Source organism: Anopheles cruzii, chromosome 3 (genome assembly GCF_943734635.1).
Source record: "Anopheles cruzii chromosome 3, idAnoCruzAS_RS32_06, whole genome shotgun sequence".
NCBI classification, from domain to species: Eukaryota; Metazoa; Arthropoda; class Insecta; order Diptera; family Culicidae; genus Anopheles; species Anopheles cruzii.
This window is the reverse complement of record NC_069145.1, coordinates 24592578-24617425: the sequence shown is the minus strand read 5'-3', so window position 1 is coordinate 24617425 and position 24848 is coordinate 24592578. Positions and strand designations below refer to the sequence as shown.

At 52.8% G+C, this 24848-nt stretch overlaps 2 protein-coding genes across 2 annotated transcripts; both read left to right on the top strand.

Annotated features, from left to right (window-relative positions):
• Positions 1–1781: 1781 nt before the first annotated feature.
• On the top strand, positions 1782–19170 carry LOC128274135 (ABC transporter G family member 23). The gene is made up of 8 exons (XM_053012241.1): positions 1782–1893; positions 15912–16171; positions 16246–17187; positions 17256–17472; positions 17542–17719; positions 17788–17974; positions 18064–18329; positions 18407–19170. The coding sequence occupies exons 2-8, from the start codon at positions 15933–15935 to the stop codon at positions 18706–18708; spliced, it is 2331 nt and encodes a 776-aa protein (XP_052868201.1). The 5' UTR covers positions 1782–1893; positions 15912–15932; the 3' UTR covers positions 18709–19170.
• Positions 19171–22805: 3635 nt separating this feature from the next.
• On the top strand, positions 22806–24339 carry LOC128270101 (odorant receptor 22c-like). Its single transcript, XM_053007507.1, has 6 exons — positions 22806–23172; positions 23238–23424; positions 23476–23845; positions 23904–24002; positions 24072–24224; positions 24289–24339. The coding sequence occupies exons 1-6, from the start codon at positions 22806–22808 to the stop codon at positions 24337–24339; spliced, it is 1227 nt and encodes a 408-aa protein (XP_052863467.1).
• The last annotated feature ends 509 nt before the right edge of the window (positions 24340–24848 follow it).

Sequence of the window (24848 nt, the reverse complement as noted above, 5' to 3'; positions counted from 1 at the left end):
AACATAATCGAGACATTCGATCGATCGGGCCGGGGTGGCTTCCTGGTGGCTTCGTCCGAACTGACCTTGGGCACCGCGACATTCACTCCCCCCGGGGGGGGTGAAGTTGATTCGCTCACCAACCGGGGAACCGGTTTCCCGCCGATCGGCCCGTCCGTCCGTGTCAGGTAGTCCGCCACCGCTTGGCTGGAAAGCGCATCGAGGAGTTGCATAAGCCATAAGTGGCGCGGGTGCTGTGACTCCCCAGAGCGAGCGCAGATCACGAGCGCCCGTTAGTCCAGCCGAAGCTTTCGCAATCCGTGACCCGTCGGACCGTCTGCCTTGAACCTTGGGTGCCACCTACGGGCGCGTTGCCCCGGGGACGCCGGCCGCGGAAGCGTCCTAGCAGAGGCCGACCACAACACACACACCAGCACACCAGCACACCAGTAGCACCAGCAGCACCAGATGATGACGAGGACTTGCGCACCGCGCGACGCCAACCAAACACATGACGCAGCACTATTCGCGATCGATCTGATCTGGGCGATCCGAAGGCGTTTATTTCGTGTGTGTGTGTGTGTGTTTGTTTTTTTGTTTTTTTGCCTCTTATTCCGTCTTTCTTGCCCTTCCCTCATTAACGCCGGGCCCGAGCGTTGCGGCCCGTTGCGCACTAACGACGCGCGTCGCTCTCTGGTTGCGTGGTCGGCGCGGCGATCGCCCGTCCTGCCGCCTGCCGAAGCCACCAGAACGAACTAGCGCGGGAGGGTGCACTGGGGGCGTGGGGGGGCCCGATAGAAACCCGCCGCGGTGGGGGGAAGGGGTAGGTGGGGCGGCGGAACATTTTCGCGATCGCCACGCGCGAGACTGTCAGTGCCCAGTCGGATTCGCTCGCGAACGGTCGATCTTTTGCCCACTTTGCGGTTGCGTGTTGCGTTCTCAAGTCGTTTTTTTCCTCTGTGTGGTGCTTTCGGTGCTGGGCTACGACCCAACCGTGGTGTGTGTGTGTGTGTTCGTGTGTTCTTTGGGCGTGCAAATCTCGGAGTGTTTTCCGGTGTGCGAAATTTTCGGAGTGTTTTCCGGAGTGTGCTGCGGCTCACAAAGCTGGCGTAATAGCTCTAATAGCGGTGCGGTGCAATACAAGGTGAGAGCCCGGCATTCCACAAACCGGAAGAGGAAACGGTTCCCCGACACCGTGGGTAGCGTGTTCACGTTCGCGCCGCACCGGTAACGGAATGCGGTTTTGTTATTTTTTGCGTGAAGTAAATTGCGCGGCCTGAACCATATTTTCTCATGCGCCAGCAACCGACTGGCGCCCTAAGGCTAGTGAGAAAATCGGGCCCGTCCAGTGAGAGATCGGCCAGCTCGATCGAGCAGGGGAAGGGCCCTCACGGGTTGCCGAATGGTTCTGCCCACAATGGCACAGCGCAATCGCAAAATTCGGTGCCTTCCGTGCTTCTAATTTATGCTCATAATTGGCTAACCGCTAACGAACGACTTGCGAAAGCCTCGGTGTTTGTGCCTGCGCGCGTGTGTGTGTGTTTGTGTGTGGTTAAATAAATAGATCCAATCCTTTGTGCCAATGCATGCGCTCGAAGTCACCGTCTCGGAACGGACACCCGAACCGGCGATAACGTTGCCGTTTTTCGCTTTTCTTCCGACCAGCTTTTTATCGCATAACGAAAGAAAAAGCGTTTTCGCTTGGCCCCGACCTCGGCCTCGTCGATCGAAAGGAAAGTGGAGTAATAAATTTGTTTTGTAGGTTCGGCGCGCGAGCAACGAGTCGGCAGGCCCAAGGTGGCGAAAAGCTGCAACCCGAAAAGACTCCACATCGTCATCGCAAGTCGTCGTCGTCGTGCATAGGTGATTGCGCATTCATTACCACCACCAGCTGGGCCGGTTGAGGTGGAACAGGTGAGTTTTCCCTCGGCTCCGGTGCCGCCGCATTATTTTGGTGCCGCTCCGAAGAAGCGGTATGTTTTTAGAAAGGATTCCACGCGGAAGCCACGGCGCAGAGGATGCTCTTTTGTTAATTTATTCGAATGTCGATTTCGTTTAATTGAATCAAACTGCACGAGGGGACGGCCAGATGGCCGACCTCAAGCGCATCGAATTGAATTTAGTGTGTCGTTTTTCGCTGTTGATCGTCCCCAAAACTGGATCGTTATGTAAGCGTTTTCCGAAACATAAACTCAATGGCGGTGACTCAATGGCATTCCGAACGCACCGCTCGCGGTCAAAGTCCCTCCAACCGAGAGACACACATCTCGGATGGTGTCGCCGATCGGCGGCTACTTCCGCCATCGGATCGCCAGCTTCACGGTCATCGTCGAAGTGACCAACCTTCGAGCGTGCGTCGTAAACGCTCGCAAGTTTCTCATCCCAAGTCGCAGCGCGTGTCCCGGCATAACCGGAATGCGCTCGGGTACGAAAGACTTCAACGGCGACGCACAGACAGGCGACGAACTGGATCATTAAAAATCAAACACGAAATCAAAGACGCTGAGGCTGACGCTTCTTCGCTTCGACGCGGCAGCCCATTCTTATGTCATAACGGAACCCGTGCCAACCCGGACGAGAACTGTCTTATTCTAGCTTCAAAACCCGTTTTCCTTTACGAGCCCACCCGGTCGGTCGGTCATCGAACTGGATGCGAATCGGATCCGGCGCGCGTGTGCCGCTGGCCAGCCGCCGTATCGGCAAAATTGTGCTAATTCACCGGATTATTAGCATATCGAGCATCGCTCGAGACGCGGTGAAACCGTGCCCCAAGCCCACAATCCCACAGCGAAAGCGGTGCAAAATAACATGCCCGGGAATGTTAATGAGAATCGACAGAATTTGGCGTAACTAACTAATGTGTTCACATCGCCGCTTGCGGACCGGACCGATCGGATCAATATGGCAAATTCAAGAATCTGCGGTCCCCCGTTGGCCTTGGCCCGCGAATTTCGGTCCCCCTTAGAAAGGCTTCATGCAAATGTTACAGCTTCGAAAATAATCTTCAGGCACACGGACCGGTGTGGTGTCGGTCTGTTTGAAACCATTTCAAAGACACGACATTGGCCGGTTCGATTAGGTGGCACTTATCGCAGCTTCCTGTCGCACTGCGTCACCACGGTGGCGCGCAACAACAAGCAGCCAACCTAACCTTCATCTTGACCGCCCTTTAGCACCGCGGTCACCCTATCCCGTGGCGCACCTTACCGCCGGCTGGCGAAGGTAATTAAAACTTTTGTCGAACACACACTTCCGACTGCTAATCGCACTTACGACCGCGGCTCCTCGGGCCTCGAACGGCTCGATGAGTAGACACAGCGAGCCGGCAATTATTGACTTCAAGTTGATTAACGCGCCACCACCACGCGGCACGAGCGGTGTGCGAGTGAGTGGGGTGACTTTTTCTGCTCCTCGGGCCGATCATTTTTCAATGCCATCTCGCCCCCGTTACCCACCCCCAGTGCTACGGGCCAAATTAGCCGCTCTCTCGCGATGTAATTGTGCAGCGCGCCAACGGTTGACCGATCGATAAGTCGCGGTTCGATGCGGCACCTCACGAGCCGAGTTCCGCGCGGACCAGTGTTCCTCGGAAAAGGGAAGCGACTGTCACCGGCAGCGAGATCGGACCGACCACCCGGATCCCGGTCAGCGGAATTATGTTTTGGGCGGAAACCTAGCACCGCACCGCACCGCATTATCGATGCGACAGGATCAACGTGTCCAACGTGGTGCGGCCATTGTTCGCTGCTCGGTGGCCGCAACATGTCCCGGGAGTGGCACTGGAGTGGCCACCACCGATGGCCCACACGATGACGATGTAGTGACCATGGCCACTGGCCGACGCGAAAGCAGCAGCCACCGGGTGGGCCTTAAGAGGTGTAACATATGTTCCGTGTGACCGAATTGTAATTAACCCAACTACCGACCGTTGCAACGCCATCGCACCACTCGATGGTCCTTTGTCCGGAGGTCCTGTGTCTGCATTGCCGTTAGGCGAACAGCCCGTTGCTGGGGTGGCAAATATTGATCGCGAAACGGAGGGGCCGAGCGGTCACTCGAACACGGACGAATGCCGGGTCCGATGCTGCATCCGATGCGAATGAGGCTAAAGATTGAGCCCCCGTTTTAGGAGGTTTGGGATGGCGCTGAGCGCACTTTCAACAACTCGCGCCGGTCCGGGTGGTGTCCTGGGCAGCTCGCAGCATGTGGCCCTTTCGTTATTATCATTAATAGATCCTATTGTGACTCGCTGGCCGATTACAATGAATCGTTTAGCAGTGCAACCCATTTGCAATCGGCAACAAAATGGCTCAATTAATGGCCACCAAAAGGGGACACGGACAACACTGGAATGGGCTGGTGCAACGGTTGCATGTTGTGCCGACGACGACGACAACGGGGTGCGTACAGAACTATCGATTCCCCAAAAACAAAGTACATTGTGCTTTCCGAAAGCAACTAGTAAAGTCGTTGACTGTCCTGTTACACGTTTGCACTGTGTAAAGCCAGAACCAAACATAGTTTCTAACGCTCTGGTCCCACCAGACCAGATTCGCTTTCGATTCGATTGGAAGTGGCAGAGTAACGTGAACTGTAATGAACTTAATGCACCGTCATGGCAACAAACTAATGCCACTTTTTTAGTCGATACGATCGAAACGCTTCGAAACTGTTCGACGCTACGGCTACAGTTATGACAGTTTAGAGCAAGAGCGAAATCAGTAATTTGTGAGAATAAGTTTTTTGCATCCTCTTAATAACCACAAACTAAGCACCATTTACAGCACCTATTGTGGTATGGCCAGCGCATGGTTCTCCGGCTGAGCGCAAACATTCGCGCTCCGCAGCGAGTGACTCACGTGGCCTCTCACGCACCGACACAGCTCCACGTGCTCGGCGCCAGCTTCCTGGCGTGGGTTTCCCATAGCGTGACACGGCCCCGAGAAGCTACGCGGATCGATCAGCACGAGCGTGCACTAGAAATTGCCCACTCAATTAGTCAGTGCAGTCAAATGACTCAAACTTTCCTGGAAGCTTTCTAAAGAAACCCCATGAAGGTCGGGTTTTTTGCGTTGCTACAGAAGACGATTCCGAACAAAGCTTGGCAGGGATGGCTTGGCTTTTTAAAGTATCACACCACCGCGATTAGGGTGGGAAATTGTAAAGAAATACGCACTTCAGAGTCATTACACACTCAATTCGATGCGGTGCGGACTTCCTGGTAGCATCTCGAACACCTTTTTCCATGCTGTAAACAACGACCATTCAATACGCTCGGCGGTAAAAAGCCACCAAAGGACCCTTGATGGTCGCCCAGGTAAGAACCATTAGTTCGGTTCGTTACTATGGCTTACGGATTGAGCACCTTTTTACTGACACGATATCGGTCGGTGCTCCATCGCGCCAAGATTTCCTTGCTTTTTTCTCTCCACATTATGATCTATTCGCGCCACATGACGCGTCTCTTTCGAGTCGCTCATTACACTTGGCTACACTGGGCCGAGGGCTGCTGTACGTACTTTCCACGGTACGTACGGTCAACGATGGCCGAAAAAAAAAATTGAGGTTTGCCTACCATCGACAGACTCGCGAGCTGCTACCTAATGATCGAGGATATTGACGTCACACGATATCATCGAACTTTTGCTAACTTCCGTGCCGTCAATTGAAGAATAAATACAAATCTCCCGCATGGTCTGGGTGGGTTTTTTTCTTCCGTCAGCAATGTGTCAGCCACTCTTAAATGAAACGTTTGTTTGCTCGCAACCGGTGTCCGTTAGATGGTTGTTGAAAAGTTTCCAATACCCGCGGTCGCGGGTCGATGGTTTGAACGTATTCTCGGCAGTCGCAGCAGTCGAGTTACTAGCGGCCGCGATACCGATCGGCCGAAGTACACTTAAGTTTTAGAGACCCTTCAGCATGCAGCACACGACAGTAACTTCTTGGAATGGACCATCCATATGGTATGCAGCAGCATGCTGGCATCACCTTTTTGCGCAAAATCCAATAAATTATGATTCAACAACGGATGTACGATAAAAGGCTCATGAGATTTGCAAACGACTGAAGAACCGGAATGTTCACGCGAATCGTTTCATCAATCGCCGCTCATCACCAACGACGAGTGTTTCTGTGCGCTCGACCGTCGGAGCAGTTCCGATGAAATAACTTTAAGACCTCGAACGATTCGAAACGAGAGGAGAAACTTTAATGTACCTCCGACGGGGCCCATCAACGCAAGGCCACCGGCTACGTTCTTCTTTCGTACCATGGCCATCGTCGGCTGGGCGAGCATGTTACATCCCCCCCCGGTTCATCGGCCCTTGCAAATCGCCCGGGCTGCACAAGGGAAGGGCGCCAATCGAGAGTGTCTACGAGAAACCTTCGTCACCTTCGTGGCCGGTTGTGGTTACCGAGCGGCTGGCTGGTGGCCCTGTCGGAGTGGGAAATGGCAGAACGCTCCACATGAAATTGCATGGCCAATGTGAATTTCCGACGGCCGGGAACGGGAGCAGTTTGCACGAATCCCTCGGCACCTCCGGTCGGCCTAATGGAGTCGATAAATATCGTAATTCTCCCAAAAACCGGTGTGACCAAGTGTCCGACAGTATGCGCCGAGTGCCGCCAAGGGTGATGTTTTATGAACTCAGCTTTCATTTTCTCGCGTTTTCCCTCGTTCTGCGCGGCATCGATGACGCGCTCGGGTATGCGCCGACCAAACACCGGTTTGTTGCTGCTATTTGTTTGAAGTAAACGAGAGGCGCAAATTGAATCAAACAATAACACCGGGAAACGTAATACGCGCGCTCGGGCAACCAAACAACTTCAAATAAATTAACAGCGGCCCAGCCCAAGCCCAGCAGATTCCGGTGTCGGGACCGGGCACCGGGGCCAAAGGTCCGGCCGGCCGAAAAGGAGGGCCTAGCACCGGCTAGGGATAATTGCATTCCACGAACCCGGCATAACGCGCCCGGTTCCGCATGGGTGGATTGAAACAAATTAAGTTTTAATCTTCGGCAGCGTTTAAAATGGCCCGATCCGAGCATACGAGCGGCCATCGGTAGCGCATGTGGCGATTCCGATGGCGTTGATGAGCCGAGTGCGTGCAGCGACATTAAGCTGCATCCGCTGCAGCCAAGCTCCGGTCAGACCGCCCACAAAAGTGCCCGGGCTTCCAATTCCAATTCGACGCGAGCACTTCGAATGGAGAGATTGAGAGTTAATTGATTTCTCGTTTCGCTATCAGATTATACGGAACCGATCGGGGCGAATGGCGTAAAAAAAAAAACGATGAACGATTTAAACCTGACCTGGAACCGAAACAACATACTTACGGTGGCCGCCGACCTGCCGTCATTTCACTTTTCGCCGATGGCCAATAATTGGCGCACACATTTCGCAGCCGATGTGCAATACCATTGTGCGTCCCGTTTCGGGGGCTCTTGGGGAGTGGTTTGATGTAATTAGGCGCACATCGGACGAAATCTACATCTCAACAAATTTATTTACGATAATTACATGGCAGCGCAGTGAGCGAAAACTTCGAAACACCCCTCGGGTGGACCAAGGAGCTTCTGGTGGCGGTCTTCGCCTTTGCCCTCGCACCAAGCCGCATCCAAACGGACCCATCCGAACCATCAAGGTGAAGACAATTTCCAACGCAACTTTATAGACCGAACCTTTTCACCGACCGAGGGCCAACCGACGCACCACCCGACGTGAAGATTCATTTATGCCCGCCAGCAAAGGCAAGAAGACGAGCATACCGTATGCATCGGTGCAGCCGGTGGGTTAATGCTTGCGAAAGGCGAAAGAAATTGCATTGCAAATGAAACAAACCACAAGAAGGGGCAAGGTATCGGACCGACCGGCCGGCCGAGTGCTTCGAGAACTTGCGGACTCCTGAGGCGACCCGGAAGAAATTCATTTTTCCAGCTGCATCGGCCCACCGCAACTGTCTGCCATTGCAATGCTCCGGCAAATTAATGCTTTCAGACCTCAGCACGAGCAGTTCTGATCTAAAGGGCAAACGGAGCGATTGCGAGATGCAAGGCACGCTTCAAAGTGCAATCGCATCGAAAGCTGTGCATCGATCGACGCGGTTGCCGAGGCCAGTGACACGGGAAAGAAGATGACCTCCGGGGGCACACACGCTTTCCGATTAAAGTGACATTACAAATGGCCCCGACACGACCATTGGAACGCCATTTGTTGGCCGAGTCCGACACCGCAAGTCCGATGCAAATTGCACTGCCAACGCTACGCGCTAGACCGGCCGGATCGGGCCCGCGAGGACCACGGGTTTGCGAGATCAGGCCATAAAAAGGTGACCGTCAGGGGGGGCCAAGAAGAGTGACTCCGCGACGCCCTGTCGCGACGAGGTCAAGTTCGCGGCGGGTCAGAGGCGCGAACGACGAACGCTAACTCCCAACGGGGGCGTTATGTATGTGGCGTGGCGTGCGACTTGAACTTTTGTGAACCAGTTTTTTTTTTGCGGTACTCCGGCGGTGCCCAACGAACTGGAATCTGGGATATCATTTGCATATGCATGAGCACCACGGGCCGCGCTGGGAGTTTGTGCTGGCCGGGAGAAGCGCTCGGCTGATGGTTATCCCTTATTTTTTGCCCCACGAACCGGGACTGGGATTTCGGACCCGTGGTACCCGTGACCCGGGGCAACGTTATTTCTGAGGGTACCCTGACCCTCGGGAGATGCGGCAGCCCGAGAGCCTCGGCACGTATCTTACGGATCGTACACCGAGCGACAAATAAGCTACATGCATGATGCAAATGTCATTATCTCCCGGGTCAGGCCCATGGCCGCCACGGCCGCCCATCTCGGGTCTCGGGCCGGTATTCGGGTGGTTATTAGTTATGCTCCGTGTGCCACTCAGCGAACGATTTATGGGTCTCCTGTCTATAGGCGGATTTACCACGAATGGCGATTCGAAAACAATCAAACAGTTCAAACCGCAAGTTCGAGTGCTCGAGTTGTTTCGGGTGTGATCGGCCAACTCTCGTTTGCCCCCGTGGAGGGGACCATGTAAAGTTCAGCGTAAAAAGACTGCTGCCTTCCAGCAGCCCTTGCTACGGTTTATCTCAATTAAAAGCGCCCTTCGGAGGAATCTTCGGAAGACACACGGCACATGTGTGGCGCTAGTGTGGCACCTCCAACAACACTAATCCCCGACACCGATCTCGATTAGAAATTACTTTCCGGTGGAGGCCACACCGCACTCAGCTTGTCATTTCGCCTAGGCTAGCCACCGCAGCGGGTGAAATTGAAAACTGTGGAAAAAAGGACCGAAAAAGGACAAACTTTACTTGGTCCGCATACGGGCTGCTGGGTGTGGCTATGGCCAACCAAGCATCCCAAGTGCCGGAGTGCTGCAAAAGGGCCAAGCCACTCGCTGTAGCGAGTCTTGTCGCCCGTCACTGGGACGAGCATGGCAAATTTAGGGTCCTTTCCAACAGGAATCCCTTTCTGAGTGCTTCGTTGGTTAAGCGATTAGGAAAGTAAATTTTTCACCTAACACAACGTGTTAGTAACCTTGTATTGTTTCATGTTCTTAAGTTCAATCAAGTTAACTATATTTATATGAAAGTTGTTAAGTTTTTATTGGCCTAAACATAGCGATTATTGAACATTCGAAACAACGTGGACGGAAGGCCAGTAAAACGGCCACTTCTTCGACTCATCACTTCGGTGGGGAGTGGTGTTAAGCTTCACCGGAAGCACACCCTTCTGCCGCCCTGCCGAGTTAATTGCTCATTCGGCTTAATGCGAACAGCAAGTCACTTCGGGCGAATCCTTCCTGGTCGCTTCTCAAATTTAGATCGAGTCCAAAGTCTAGACCACAGAGCCTCCGATGGCGCTGGCGAACCGAACACACTGCCGGCCACACTTGTCTAGCACACTTGAAAGGTGCCCACCCCGTGCATGTAGCGCAGGAAAAATATATTAAATTACATTTCTCAACACAATTACTTAATGAGAAATGTAGGGAATTTAAAAGTTCTGCACAAGCGATATGTGAGACGGAGCGTGGCGAACGGTAGACCGAAAGGTTCTGGCGCAGCGGTGCGGCCCTGAGTTTCAACAAGGCCATGGAATTTGTTTCACCACCCGATGAGCAACCCACTCAGCTCGATGTGGCGGTACAGCGGTTAGCCAACGTCTGAGAAGCGAGCCATATACTGAAACTCCCCGTTCTTGGGCACCACCAACTAAAGTGCGGTGTGTGTGTGTTCGATGTCAACCGCATTTTAAAACAAGATGGCTACCTAGGAGATGTCCTTCCCGGTGGTACCCGGCGACTTAATCTTTCCCTATCGATGACACACTCGAATTGGTCGGAACCGACATGCGGACAGGGAAGATTTTCCATCGACCAACTTATTGGAAAGCGATCTCGATGGAACTGCTTCGACTGCGGGCCGGGTGCCATTCACGTTATTACAGTTTCCTGCAACGCACCGACCGTAAGACAAACAGGGTGCACTAAGCCGTAATGCATCGTATTTGCTTGGTCCCGGTCCAGGCCCGGACTTGCTCACGGAACCTGACGGATACACGGCGGCTGCCTAGCCGCTCGGTAGGTTTAATTACGAAATTAAGAGGGTAAATGACTAACTATTAGCTCGATGCAGTGCAAGCTCCGGAACTCACTGCCGGCCGGAGCGGCAGTCGCAGGGGCAAGTTGGCGCAGTCAACGTCATAACGTCCCAGCTCCAGCCCCAGCCACCGGGGATTCTATTGACGTCAATCGGTCCGGTCCGACGTTACGTCGCCAGATCCGACCGTTTACTTCCGCTGTCGTTGGTGAGCGAGTCCGCGATACTGTTTATCCTTGCGATTGGCCACACTGTGCTGCTGCCCGGAGCTGACGTTTCAAATATTTCATATTCCCTCATAATCTCGAACCGAGCGAATTCTTGTTGCAGCGGGCGGAATGCTTCCCGGATACTCACATTAGACGGGACACAATATTACACATTCCTCGGTTCTGGAGAACTCATTAATTATGAGCGCATTCCGGGCCCCTGTGCTTCTCTACCCAGATTCGTGTGTCACTAGAATCTGTCGGCTTCTCCAGGACGAGATATGGAGCTCAAAACCAAGAGACCCAAGCCCAGAACACAGCGTCTGAGTCGTGTACCTCTCTTTGCAAAACACACAACATTCGACTGAAACAACACAACCGATCACTGACACAAGTAGAGTAACACATCGTTCAAAAAGTCCCGGGACTAACTATGAAAACAACATTTTATCGGCAAAATTCTTAATTATTCATCAACATAATCTCCTTAAAGTGTAATACAACCATTCCACACTTCTCTAACTTTTCAATTTCATGTTTGTAGAACGGTTTGTCTTTTGACTCAAAATGACCCTCAGTAGCAGCGATCACCTCCTCATTCGAGCCATATCTTTTTCCCTGGAGCATCTTTTTGAGATCCGTAAAGAGCCAGTAGTCGCTAGAGGCCAGATCCGGATGAGGAAGCAGTTAAAAGCCTAATTCTTTGAAGTTAATCATCGTTTTGATTGAATTGTGCCATGGTGGCTTTTGTTCCATTGTGAGCAAACGCGGCACCCATTTTGAGAAAACTTTTTTCATATCCATTTTTTGGTGCAAAATAGTAAATGCACTACCAGTTGATATGTTCACCATCTTAGCTATCTCGTGCACTTTCATTTTGCGGTCATCCATCACGATTTTCAATACTTATTTGGTGTTTTCTGGATTTAGTGCCTCATTTGGCCGACCCGATCGTTCCGCATCATTTGTATCAGCACGACCGCATAGAAGTTAGCATACCTCCGAAAAATGGTTGGTTTAGACAGAGTAGAGTCCGGACAACGTTTTTCAAGCCATTGCTGAGCTTCAACAGTGTTTTTTTCCCATTAGAAAACAATGTTTTATCAACACACGAAACTCGCTTTGGTCCATTTTTTCAGGATTGCAAAAGTAGCGTCACTTTAACCACTATAGCTTTCTTGGTTATGCTTCGAATTACATCAAATTTTGACACACCTCATCTGAAGGTTGGTACTTCCGAACCCTGGTATATGAATTGCATTATTAGCGCCATCTCTATGGTAGTCCCGGGACTTTTTGAACGGTGTGATAAGCAGAAGTTCCAAAGCCAGAATTGAAGGCAGAGATTTGTTAAAAATTAAAACCAATTTAATACCGCTAACTATCCCCTGACTATGGAGCGTCTCGTGAAAGTGAATTCGGCCCAACCTAGACACTGTCGTGAGTCGTTAGCGAAACAAAAAATCAAGTAATCAAAAGCCACATTAAGTGCAAACCGTTGTCAATTAGTTTGTCCTTTCGTCGGAACCGCGATAACGGGCCGTATCCGATCGCTGACATTCCGCCAAACTGTGGCACTGTGTCGGAGTGGAGTCACGCAACGAAGATGACCCGGTGGACACGAAACCTTCCCGCCAGGGCCCCGAGCCGGACCCATTAACCCCCCCGCGAACGAGCGACCGACAGTGGAGATACCACCACCGGCGGGCGGTTGGCGTGCCCGGAAATTGCATGCAAATGCCATCTTCCGATACGCCGGTGTCGTGACGGATGTGGCGACCCTCCCGGGGTGCGCGCGCGCACGGAAGGCTACCCCGGCACGTGGACATCGCCGTTGAAAGATCCGCTAGCGGTGATTACGGCGAACAAGCGCAATCAACGGTCCGGTCTTCGGTCAAACGCGACACCAGCGCGCTTCCGACGCACAGAATTCCAAGTCCAACACTGGTGATCACACCGTGACACTTTACGGTCAATAAAGCACCCAAGGGCGTCAGAGTAGAGTAGACTGTGGGGAACAAGGGGGGCGCATAAAAAAATCGTTGATAATTAGCCAAATTAAATCGTAGCTCACGCCCGGGATCGGCACCTCGCTCTCCGTGGGTCCGAGGGTCAACCTGGCGAACTTGAACTCCTCCTGGGACGGTTGACGGGTTTCCGCGGATCAACCGTGACAGAGCGAGAGAATGAGAGGGGGGGGGGGGTCTTATCCTCGAGCCCAACCCTGTAATCGTTAATTACGGGTGATACGGTGTGGGTGACACCTCCACACCCCGGGGTGCAAGATGACGTCCGGTGTCGGGGAGCTCAGAAACAAGCGCCACGTGGACCGTCACCTCACCCGGGGGGGTCGGCTAATTACCCAGTCGTACACCGCCCGCTCACACGCACACACAAACACACACGCATTAGCATAACCGGTCGGGCCTTATGATCATGACATTGAACTATTGCCACCTCGCGGCCACTGATGAATGGAGTACCGGTGGTGACGATGTATTTTTCCCCGAGATTGCAGTAGTTTTCCACTCGCAAGGAGTTCCTCCCGATAAGGTTTCTAGCATGAAAGTTGCCTCCTGTTTCGCTATCAGGCAAAAATTTTCCACCTCAGCGAAGCCAATCGAACGCTAGGAAGGCAGAATGGAAAAAGGAAGAAAACGAACGCAACACGCTACATGCAACGCTCCAGCCGAGCGTTCCGTGCTGCAGGCCGACGGGCCACGAAACCAGCAACCGGCGTCGGAACGGGAAACATGATTTAATTCAATTAAAAAACTTTTCCCCCTTTTTGGTGGCACACAAGCGCCACTGCTTACAGGTTTGGCGTGAGGCGAGCAAGAAATCCTCCTGCGATCCAGTCAGCTATTGGACATCTATTGGATCTGCAACAAATGCAGTCGCCTTCCATCGAACCAGCTGCGGCTGTCTAGTAATATCGGCGAAACTATGGCCAACCAAACTCTCTCTGGCCAACAACTCGGCGTACAGAGTTTGGCGAACGTTGGGACTTTGAAGGACCCTGTTTGGATACCGTCACCGTTTGATGGTATTCAAACATGATATTTCACCATACTCGACGATCGAACTAGTATGGTGCATGATACTGAAACTGTTGAAAACTTTTCCTCTACATCTACCCCGGTACGACCGTTTCGGTTCAAGAGTTGATCGGGATGCGCTGCGTCATTAGGCTAATGGCGTACTGCGGTTAGTGGGCGCTGGCGTGCTGTTATCAAAACAAACCCAACAGCGTGACGCTATCAATACGTTCCACCCCCAAAAACGTAGACGGTCGTTGACATAATAACTATCGATGCCGATCGTCGTAACACGGTGGTAATGTAAACGTTGAATAAAAAGTTAAAATGCGCAGCCCAAGCATGAACAGAGCCTGTAGCCTGTTTCAAACGACACACTGCCGCAGCCTTTTCTTTATGTCATAAGGTTGCCTGGCCACGCGATGTGGTAAGCATGCCGCGGAGCCCACCCCGATAGCTTTTCCTTTTTCCTGAAGACGCGGCCTGCGCGTTTCGTAACCGGTTGGGTCGGAGAAAATCAAGGAACCAATCGATGTACTCACCGTTGTTTGGTGGAGCAAAACTTTCGCGCGAAACGGTAACCCGACAAAGGATCGTGTTGCGCGTACCTTTGCCGGTAGCAGGTCGGCTGCTCAGAACCTGCTGCTGCAGTTGCAGCAGAATGTGGCTCCATGAGCGTGCCAAACCGCCAATGCCACCACGTCCTTGACTGGAGCGGTTCTTCGGCTGGCAGCACAGCTCGACCTCTAAGGTGCTTGGGTGGGGGGCAGTGAAATCGAGATCCGGCTGCACAGCTGATTGAACGGCTTTCAGGCGAATTCCTGAGCCTTTCGGTGAATGACTGTGAACGCGAACTTTTCCTTTTGTTTTCCATGCTGTGGCGCAGTTTTTAATTTTTCGACCACTCGCCAGTTGGCCAAAAACAGTCGTTAACAAATGAACGACCACGTTAACTTTGCCCTCGATCAAATCAATACTTTCCACAAAGAGCAAAACGACAAACAATAAGCTGAAAGTTGGGGATCGAATTTGTTTTCGGGAGCTTTGATGTTGATTTGCGCCCGAATTTAGGTTCACCATTTCGCGGCGAAGGTTGTAAGCCAGTGTCAGGTCCCTCATCGATCCCCAAAGGGACGACAAAAACCACAACGCATTATGTTAACAAACATCAAATAAACATACACTTCTAAGCCGGGAGCCGTGTTCGTGCAATCGATAGCAGCATCGGCCCCGCGCCGGTGCTCGTGCAGAATGTGTCACGCACAGCCGAATGATATTTGCATTAATGTAGTTAATGCAACCGGGTAAACATGCATCCCAGCAGGGCATCATTAACGGCAATTAAATTGATATTTCCCAGCATCAGACATCAAATGAACCGAGCTATTTGTAGCCGAACCGAGTCAGCTCCGCCGAATGTGCGATAGTCTTTTTTTAATGGGGCAAACGGGCGTCGGGAAAGGGTGTGTGTGTGTGTGTGTTTGTAGTGCAGTGCAGCACGTGGGGCACGCACGAAGAGGAAAGCATTTCATTGCTTGTTTAATTTACACAACTCAAACATTGCGCCCAGCCCGGGCGCCCTTCGACACGGCGACCGCAACGCGGCATAAAACCGCATCGCGGTCGCGAAGCCGTTGTGTTCGAAGGTGTGCGTGCGGTTTAAAGTGCATCCATACAAACACATACCGTTTGCAGGTTTTATAGGAAACGGTTCCCTGGTCTGGTTTAGATAGGACAAATTAATATTTAAAAAAATATAATCTCAGCCAACATCCGATAGCGATTATCGTTATAAGGTGACCCATCAAGAGACTGGCAATTTCGGAGCTAATTTTAAGGATCCTCTGGCTATTGGTATGCTTCGTTATTATTTCGAGCAGTCCCTGACCAAGATGAGAATAACGCACGGCTGAAGGCATGTTTCCATGGCAACGCTTTTCGCTTGAGGTGCATTTCTCACATTCCACATGACGCATCTCGTACAAATTGTTCTCCAGTTTTACGTATTACTGGAACAGAACGCTTCCTAGTCCACCTCGTGACACTTTAATCTTCAATTTGCTTCCCGTAGGTGTAAGGTGTAAACCTCAAAATGGACGCAGATTCCGAAGGTATTCCACCGGTGGCCACGGGCAGTGGCCAGCCGACATCCATAGAGCCAGAGTTTGATCTGGCCGCCAGACGCAAGATGTTCATGTCCCAGCCCTCGACCGTGGCCATCCGGCGTCAGCAGGCGGTGTGCGTTCGTCGGGCGCACAAAATCTACGGCACCAAGAAAAACCCCAACGTCATCCTCGACGGGCTCAACATGACGGTACCGAAGGGTTCGATGTAAGTGGTCCGCCCCACCCGCATCCGGCCAGCAGGACAATTGACGACGCCATTTGTTTTGCCCTGTTTTGTAGCTATGGTCTTCTGGGAGCGTCCGGGTGCGGCAAGACGACCCTGCTATCGTGCATCGTCGGTCGCCGAAGGCTCAACTCGGGCGAGATCTGGGTGCTCGGAGGGCGACCAGGATCGCGCGGTTCCGGTGTTCCGGGTCCGCGGATTGGCTACATGCCACAGGAGATCGCCCTGTACGGGGAGTTCACGATCCGCGAGACGCTGATCTACTTCGGTTGGATCTACGGCATGACGACGGATCAGGTCGACGAGAAGACGGACTTTCTGTGCAAGTTGCTGCAGTTACCGAACGCGTCACGCTTCGTGAAGAACCTGTCCGGGGGTCAGCAGCGACGCATGAGCCTGGCGGCGGCCCTGCTCAATCAGCCCGAGCTGCTCATTCTCGACGAACCCACCGTTGGCGTGGATCCGGTCCTTCGTCAGAGCATATGGGACCACATGGTCGAGATCACCAAGTCCGGCAACACGACCGTCATCGTGACAACGCACTACATCGAGGAAACACGGCAAGCGCACGTGATCGGGCTGATGCGCGGTGGGAAGTTCCTCGCCGAAGAGTCGCCGGCCGATCTGCTCGCCCAGTACCACGCCGAATCGCTGGAGGATGTGTTTCTGAAGCTGTCCGTGCTGCAGAACATGGGCAAACGGAGGCGATCCTCGATCGCCCAGGAAGTTGTGGAGCACGTGCGAATACCGGCCATCAGTAATCCTGCGCTGGATCTGTCGCCCGAAGAGGACCACGGAGAGATATCGGGTGAGTTCGGTGACAACATCTCGATGTCGTCGCGCGGACCGGATGCCGTTACGCCCGAAGTCCAGGCACCACCGCTCCCGCCAGAAGAGGACACGAAGGCATCGCTGCTGGAGCACATGAAGTTTATCAAACCGAACCACATGAAGGCACTGATCTGGAAGAACTTCCTCTGGATGTGGCGCAACGTTGGGTAGGTTTCGGACAGCTCTCCGCTGAAGCCCTGGACTCCTTCTTTACAGTTTTGGTGTCCTGTTTTAGTGTGATGGCGTTCATCATTGGACTACCGGTGGCACAGATTATCCTCTTCTGTTGGGCCATCGGACACGACCCGGTCGGACTGAAGTTGGCTGTGGCCAACTATGAGCTGGAGGAAGCAGGTTACGGTACTCAAGAGTGTCCGGTGTTCCCAGGCTGTAATTACTCGTTGCTTAGCTGTCGTTACATGGAGTTCCTGAAGAATAGGAGTGTCGTGCTGGTAAGTTGATGACTGCGGGAGGGTTCATTCCACATCTTCGTACCAAAAAAAAACTTCTTGCCATTCTAGGAGCTATTCCAAAGTGAAAACGACGCACTGAACGCGGTCAGCCGCGGCAATGCCTGGGGAGCGCTGGTGTTTGCTTCGAACTACTCCGACTCACTCGTCGAGCGGACCGAAAGAGGGCGCGATGTCGATGATTTTACCATCGAGTCCGCGAACCTCGCCGTCACCATGGACATGTCGAGTAAGTTGCGGACCGAACGAAGGCCTGAAACCGGAGCACGAGCTGACGTTTATCTATCCCCGGCTTAGACCAACAGATAGGTACGCTCCTGTATCGGGACATCCAGTACGCGTTCTTCGATTTTATCGAGAACATTCTCGAGGCCTGCGATGTAAACCCATCGAACGGGCGGATCCCGTTCCAGTGGAACACTCCCGTCTACGGCGATCGGACGCCCAACTTCACGGACTTTGCTGCCCCTGGTGTAATTCTGACGTAAGTCCGCGCCGAGGGTGCTCATCCAGGCATCGTGACAACGAACTGAACTGACCTCGAACGTTTTTCTTTGGCCTGCAACATTTTAGCATCATCTTTTTCCTCTCCGTGGCGTTAACCTCCGGGGCGATGTTGATCGAGCGTAACGAGGGTATCCTGGAGCGCTGCCTCGTGTCGGGTATCACCGGTGTCGAGATCCTGTTCTCGCACGTCACCACGCAGTTCCTGGTGATGTGCTTCCAGACCGCACTCGTGATGGTGTTTAGCTTCTCCGTCTTCAATCTCACCAACCACGGCGACATCGTCTGGGTGGTACTGCTGACCATACTGACCGGCCTGTGTGGGATGTGTTTCGGTGAGTGACCGGTGCACCAATCCGACTCCGATCCGGGTGAACCAAAAACCAACGCATGTGTGTGCTTGCATTTGCAGGTTTCGTCGTGTCGTGCTCCTGCGAGAACGAGCGGTCCGCGACGTACATGGCGATGGGCAGCTTCCTGCCGATCGTGATGCTGTGCGGCATCATCTGGCCCATCGAGGGCATGCACCCGCTGGTGCGGATCTTCTCCGTCTTTCTGCCCCTCACGAAGTCGACTGAATCGCTCCGCTCGATCCTGCAGCGCGGCTGGCTGATTGAGGACCCGAACGTCTACATCGGGTTCGCGTCGACCGCCATCTGGATCGTGATCTTCCTAACGATTAGTATACTGTTGCTCAAGTTTAAAAAGGGATAAGCGGGCGCTCGGCATGGGGAACCATAGACAATCGTGATTGTGGGACCATCGGCCTGGATCGGCGCATTCGGCCGCGTGTGGTAGCCGATAGCAAATAGCACTCTTAAGGATATTTAGTCAGGGACTTTACTACGATTAACGTTTGGACTGGAACACATCACACCCATCGGGAAGGGCCACGTCTTCCCCCCGGGGGGAGAGCACAACCACCGGGTGTACGCCACCGGTGTCGGCTGCCGCGACTAATCCGCCCGCTCGTCATGCTGCTCACGTCCGTGGTCTGCACGTAGCGCATCGGATGCCTGTATTTATGACATTTACCATCTACCGTTCTCCTCACACTAGGACCCACACAACCGTTTTACTTTTTGTCTCCCAATTTGTTACTGGAACGAAGCAGCCGCCGAAGAGCTAGGTTTGGTTTGTAAGGTATTTAAGCAGGCTAATGGAATAAAATGATTAAACCCGTACTTTGGCTGTACATATCTGGCGTGTCACCGGAAGGAAGGAACGCATCCGTCCGTCGGTCCGATAGTCTGTCGCGCGGCGCACGGGCCCATAATTAATTTCGCTCGTCAGTGGGTCGTGTGATGCGAATTCAATTAGAAATGCACATTATGCCAACCGCTACTCATAACTAACTCCCGGCCCATATGGCCACGAGGCTGCTGCCTGCGAGGGACTTAACCCGGCGATACGGTGCGAAGGACCCGGGTCTCGCTACCAAGCGGTCAGTACATTTTCTCGCTATTAATTTACATCCGATTGAGCGGCTGATTAATTGTCTTGGAATTTGCGGGTGTCGTGGGCACACTGGTGACTCCCACCGGGGGGAGTTCCACAAACGGCAGCCCCCGCTGGGGCCAAGCTGCCTGCGGCCTGCGCCATTCGGTGCTCTACGCTCCATGGGCGAACGTCTGATGAATATTTCATCAGCTGCCCTTCTACACACAAGAGAGCACGCTGTGTTGTACCAGCCACCAGCCCCAAGGACACCACCGCACGGTGGACCTACCACACACACACACAATCACGTGCACGCGGGCGACCCTTCCGAACGCATTAAACGCTGTGGCGCCTGAAATAAGTTTGTTGGTAAATTAAATTTACCGCACAAAAGCCCTTTCACCGGGTGTCGCGGGGGTCGATTTCCGGATCCAGCCACGCACTCCCCCACACACGCACACCTGAGTAAGTAAATTTACAGCCAAACGGCGGCCATCGATGGGCCCGTCCGCCGGTGGTGACAGTGACGGAAAAGCGGTACCCGCGTCGGGATAGTTTTGTCGATTAATTTTCCCAGTCAAATTTACTACTTCACTCGTCATCGAACGCGGGCGGGTCGTGACTCTACCTAACGGCGCTACCTCCGGTCGGTGAGGGCATTAGTGCGTTCGTGCGCTGTGACTTTTCATTAAGTCGCCGGCCTGGGGCGCCCGCCACGCGAACTCCAACCGCAGAAACCTCAGCAATCGATTAAACGGTCGCGTTTGCGGGTACCGGCACCAGGCCAGGAGTTTTCTTGTGGGCCCCGGAGCGTGGGCGTGTTCTGGAGAGGCGAAACCAGAAACCACCAACGCAGGTCGAGGCTCCCGGGCTTACCTCTTCGTCTTCGTCTTCTTCGCCGGCACATCACTTTTGACACGTCTAATGGGGCGACGGTCGGTTTTTGGGGGAAAAGGGGCGTCCAGGGAGCACTATTGTGGTGGCTCCTGGAGGAGCTTAAACCAATTAAAATGGCTTCCACGGGTGAGGTTTCCTACCGATACGCAACGCACCGCAATTGGCGACCGCCTAATAATGATTAACGGGTGCTGCTGGTGAAGGGCTGGCTTTTGGGTAAGCCGAGCCGCCTCGCGGATCTTGCGCGGCTTGCGGTGTATGTCCGTTGTTAGTCAATCAGTCATCGTGTCCGTCCATTTCATTACCGCGGTATCGTAATGAGAAACATTTTTGACATCTGGAGCCACTGTGAACCACTACAAAAGGATGATGAATAACTTCTCCGTTCAGTTGGGTCTACTATACTCGCGAAGAAGTTCAAGTTAACTGTCCAGTTCAAGTCACAATTATCGGGCCACGCAAACGCTGGCAGAGAATTAACAAAAAAATAAGCTCATTGAAGACTTGCTTTTGCAACCTTAAGGTTGGCATTTCATGTTATCGTTCAACTTGAAGAAAATTTTGCATTTCCGCCAAAAGATTCACACTCCATTCTGTGTTTCGTACGAGATTTTCTGAGTCGGAATCGTTCGAAATATTGGTTTGGAACAACGGAGAACGTCAATTTGATTAAAACACTTTGAACAGAGTTATTTATATTTTAGTTCCGAAAAAGATGAAACTTTGCCTTGCCATTGTGTGTGAAACACTACACCGTTCAGATGGTCGCCTCGGGATCTATGGCAACAGTCGAACAAGGCCATAACTCGGCTAATGTTATTTTTCAAATGCTCCAAAGGGGCAGGCTTGTCAACATAGACACGACCTTTTGTGTAGCCCCACAAGAAAAAGGTCAACGGTGTCAAATCGCATGATCTTGTTGGCCAATTGACAATTGATCACCAAAACGCGCCAAATTATACGCCCATCAAAGCCTCGTGTTGTGTGGCTCGTTGCCGCGTCCGACAGAAACCACATATCTTCAACGTACATATCTTCAATTGGAATATCGCTCGGGATTGACGGTAGTGGTTCCCTCTTCGTCGAAAAACTAGTGTCCTATGACGCCGCCAGCCCAAAATGCGCACTTACCTTTTCTGAATATAAAGGGTTTCTCTTCAATCAATTGAGGGTTTTCGGTGCCACAAATGCGACAATTTTGCGTGTTCACGTCCGCCGCCAAGTGAAAAAATGTGTCTCGTCGATAAAGAAAATGTCGCTGGAAAGCTCCCAACCAAGTGCTTTGATTGTATTTTGAACAAGCTTCGCTTTGAACCAGTCCATGGGTATTGTTATGGACCCCAGTTCCGTTACGGTCATCTGTATTAACGGTTTCAGCAGGTTCCAGGAGTTTGCGAAACACCACACCTTTCTGGTCCTATCAGACACGCAGCTTTGTAGTTTTGCCGAATCGATCTGGTTTTGCAGTCGCAATTAAAAGTTTTCCAGGGCTGACCCATGAATTTTTCGGTTCGGGATTCTCAAAATGAATCCTTCTTCCATCCTCAATCACGATCTGATGGAGAACTGACTTTCTTTTGTACATGGCGAGCAGAATTTCCCATGTGGTTTTTCGGTTTTCATGCTGTTTTTCGTTCAATTCATATGGCTTCGAATTTTCAATATTCTGGATCTTTTCCAGCGCCTTCAAACGTATTTGGATATGGGGTATTGGGACACATTTAGCTGATACGCGAGTTATTGTTGCATTTGCGTGTCATTTTCCAAGAGCATAATCATTAATTGTAAACTTGGACAAGCATTTGATGCGATTCTGTAACAGTTGTCGTCTGCATGTAGCAGAAAGGCAGACGCTTTTTTCAGGCACAAAAATCGACATGGTCTAACCTCTTCAAAGCTAAGATGCAAACTAATTTTTTTCCGACATTAAGTCATTTGCCCGATGTCAAGACAAGGTAATGTTGCCCGAAAAGCAAAATTAGGAAGACCAAATCGACAGCTAGAGCCATCTGTATAACAGTCCGATTTTATCGTTTTAGTACTGGTGTGTTGCTCAAGAAGGCGCTCACTTTGAGGGATACTAAGGGGATACTTTTTTGCCGATTCTGGCACACTAGCCCGACGATTATGATCTGGCTTATAGGTTAGAAAATGTGCATTCAAATGTGCAATTCGTAACTTGCTTTAAGTTCAGAACTGTCACCGGTCATGCAATTACCTTGAACTTTTGGACTGTACGTTACTTCCGATCAAAACTAGTGAAATGTAATTAAACTTTAATCTCAACCCAGTTAAAACATTAACAATTGTCCAGTCCTGAATAATTGGCACTCGCTGGAACTCGCTGTTTGACGCGCGCCGATGGTCCGATTGACAGCTTTTCCCATGACCTTTTGGGCGATGGACCTAAACCGACCGGTATAAAGCCGCCACGATCGGGACACGGTTTCCTAATCCTTGGCAGGATCAAGACCATGATTAACCGACCACCATTCGAGCGCGACCCGTCGTCGTCACCGGCAGCGGAGCAACGGTCGTGGAGCATCTTCCGGTTGCAGCGCAGGATTTTGCTCGTCTTCGGCATCTGGCCAGCGGACCGGGAAAGCCGCGGCCGACTCCGAACGGCCCTGATCGCGCTGAACCTGGCCGTACTCGCCATCTGCATGGTAGGTGAGTTCCTGCACGGTCTGTACGCGTACCAGGACGGTGATCTGGGCGAGGCCATCGAAAGCATCTGTCCGACGGTGGCGCGCGTCTCCGGTCTCCTGCGCATGGTGTTCTACCTGATGAATGAGCGCAAAATCGAGCGAGTCCTCAAAACCGTTCAGCAGGTTCTGCGAGGTGCGTATCCCATTCCAGCTGGCTGGTTTTGGCATTGTTACACTCCGGTCCGGATCGCATTACAGACGAGCATCCGCGCGAAAGGGCCAACACGCGGCGCATCACGTACCTCGGCCAGCGGCTAACGTTGCACCTGTTCCTCATGATGTTCTTCGCCGCGATGCTATACGGACTGACACCGTTCCTCGGCATGGCCTACAACTGGCACCAAGGCCAACGGCCGCTCGTCAAGATTCTCCCCTTCAAGCTCGCGTAAGTACATCCTGCCGCCCTCACAGTAGCCCACTAACGAGCCGATTCTAGCTTACCGTACGATTGGCAGAACGGGGCGTACTTTGCGCTGACCACGCTATTCCTGAATTACGCGTCCGTGCCGACCATCACGTCCCAGTCCGGCAGCGACGCCCTGCTGACCGGTGTCTGCCTCTACTTCTGCGGCCAGTTCAATGCGCTCCGGCTCGAGATCGAATCGCTCGGACCCGGGCCGGCGCCGCTGGTGGCCGACGAGGCGGAAACGCGCCACATCAACCGCGAGCTGCGGCGCATCAGCCGGCGCCACCAGCGCACCATCGAGATGGTCCACGAGGTCCGCGCCGCCTTCGCCCCCAACATCCTGCTCGTGTACACGTGTACCGCGCTCATTATGTGTATCGTGTGCATCGCGATGCTCATCGTAAGTGCCACCCCTGTGCATTGCCCCTGACTGCCCCACTGACCCCGTTTCTGCGCAGGTGGAAGGGATCTACAAGTTCACGTACCTGCCGTACGCGTTCGCCGAGCTGGCCATCCTGTTCCTCTACTCGTACAGTGGCACCATCATTCGGGACGCGGTGAGTTGAGAGGTGGTGAATTCTGCGCTTGTCCGGTGGTTCTATCTTCCGTGTCTATCCGCCCGTCAGAGCGAGGCCATCCAGACGGTGGCGTACAACTTTCCCTGGTACCGGTACAACCGCGACACGCGCCACCTCATCCAGATGATGATGATCCGGGCCCAGCGGGGCTCCAACCTGAACGTGCCGTTCTTCGAGACCTCCATGGCGACGTTCTCGGTGGTAAGCGGGGGCCCAGCCTCCGTTTGGCCATTTTTATCGTGCATTTTTTTTTCGTTCTTTGCAGATCGTTCGCAGTGCCTCCTCCTACATAACGCTCATGAAGTCGTTCCTCTGAAGGCAGCACGCGGACGAAATGATTTAATTGCGTGTGTGTGTGTGTGTGGTGCAGCAGCTGCCGGACACGCTCACGCGCATTAATGTTTGCACGACCACGACGCGAAAGCGAATCTAAAAGCGAAACAAAGCACAATGGCACCAGCTCTTCGGGCTCAGCCAGGAGCATAAACGGCAGCCCGCGATCCCGCGAGTACCGGTGAGCTGCCGCTTGGATGAGCGCACTTTTATGCTTCACGATGCGGCCTCAAGGATGCACTTTAGCACGGATGGATGCCACACAAAGGTTCAGCGCGGAGGTAGCAGCACCACGCCGCATATTTACGCCACGCTTAATGAGTCTAATAAAAGGAAGCCCATCGCGCACAATGGTGGCCGCTCGAGAAGCGGCTGAAAAACGGCCGATCGAGGAAAAGCACCCCGGCCAGGGGTCGTCTCGACGACACTTCACGCAAATACGAGGACTCGCCATACTCCTTTCCCCACGAGTCTCTTCAGAGTTTCAGCGGC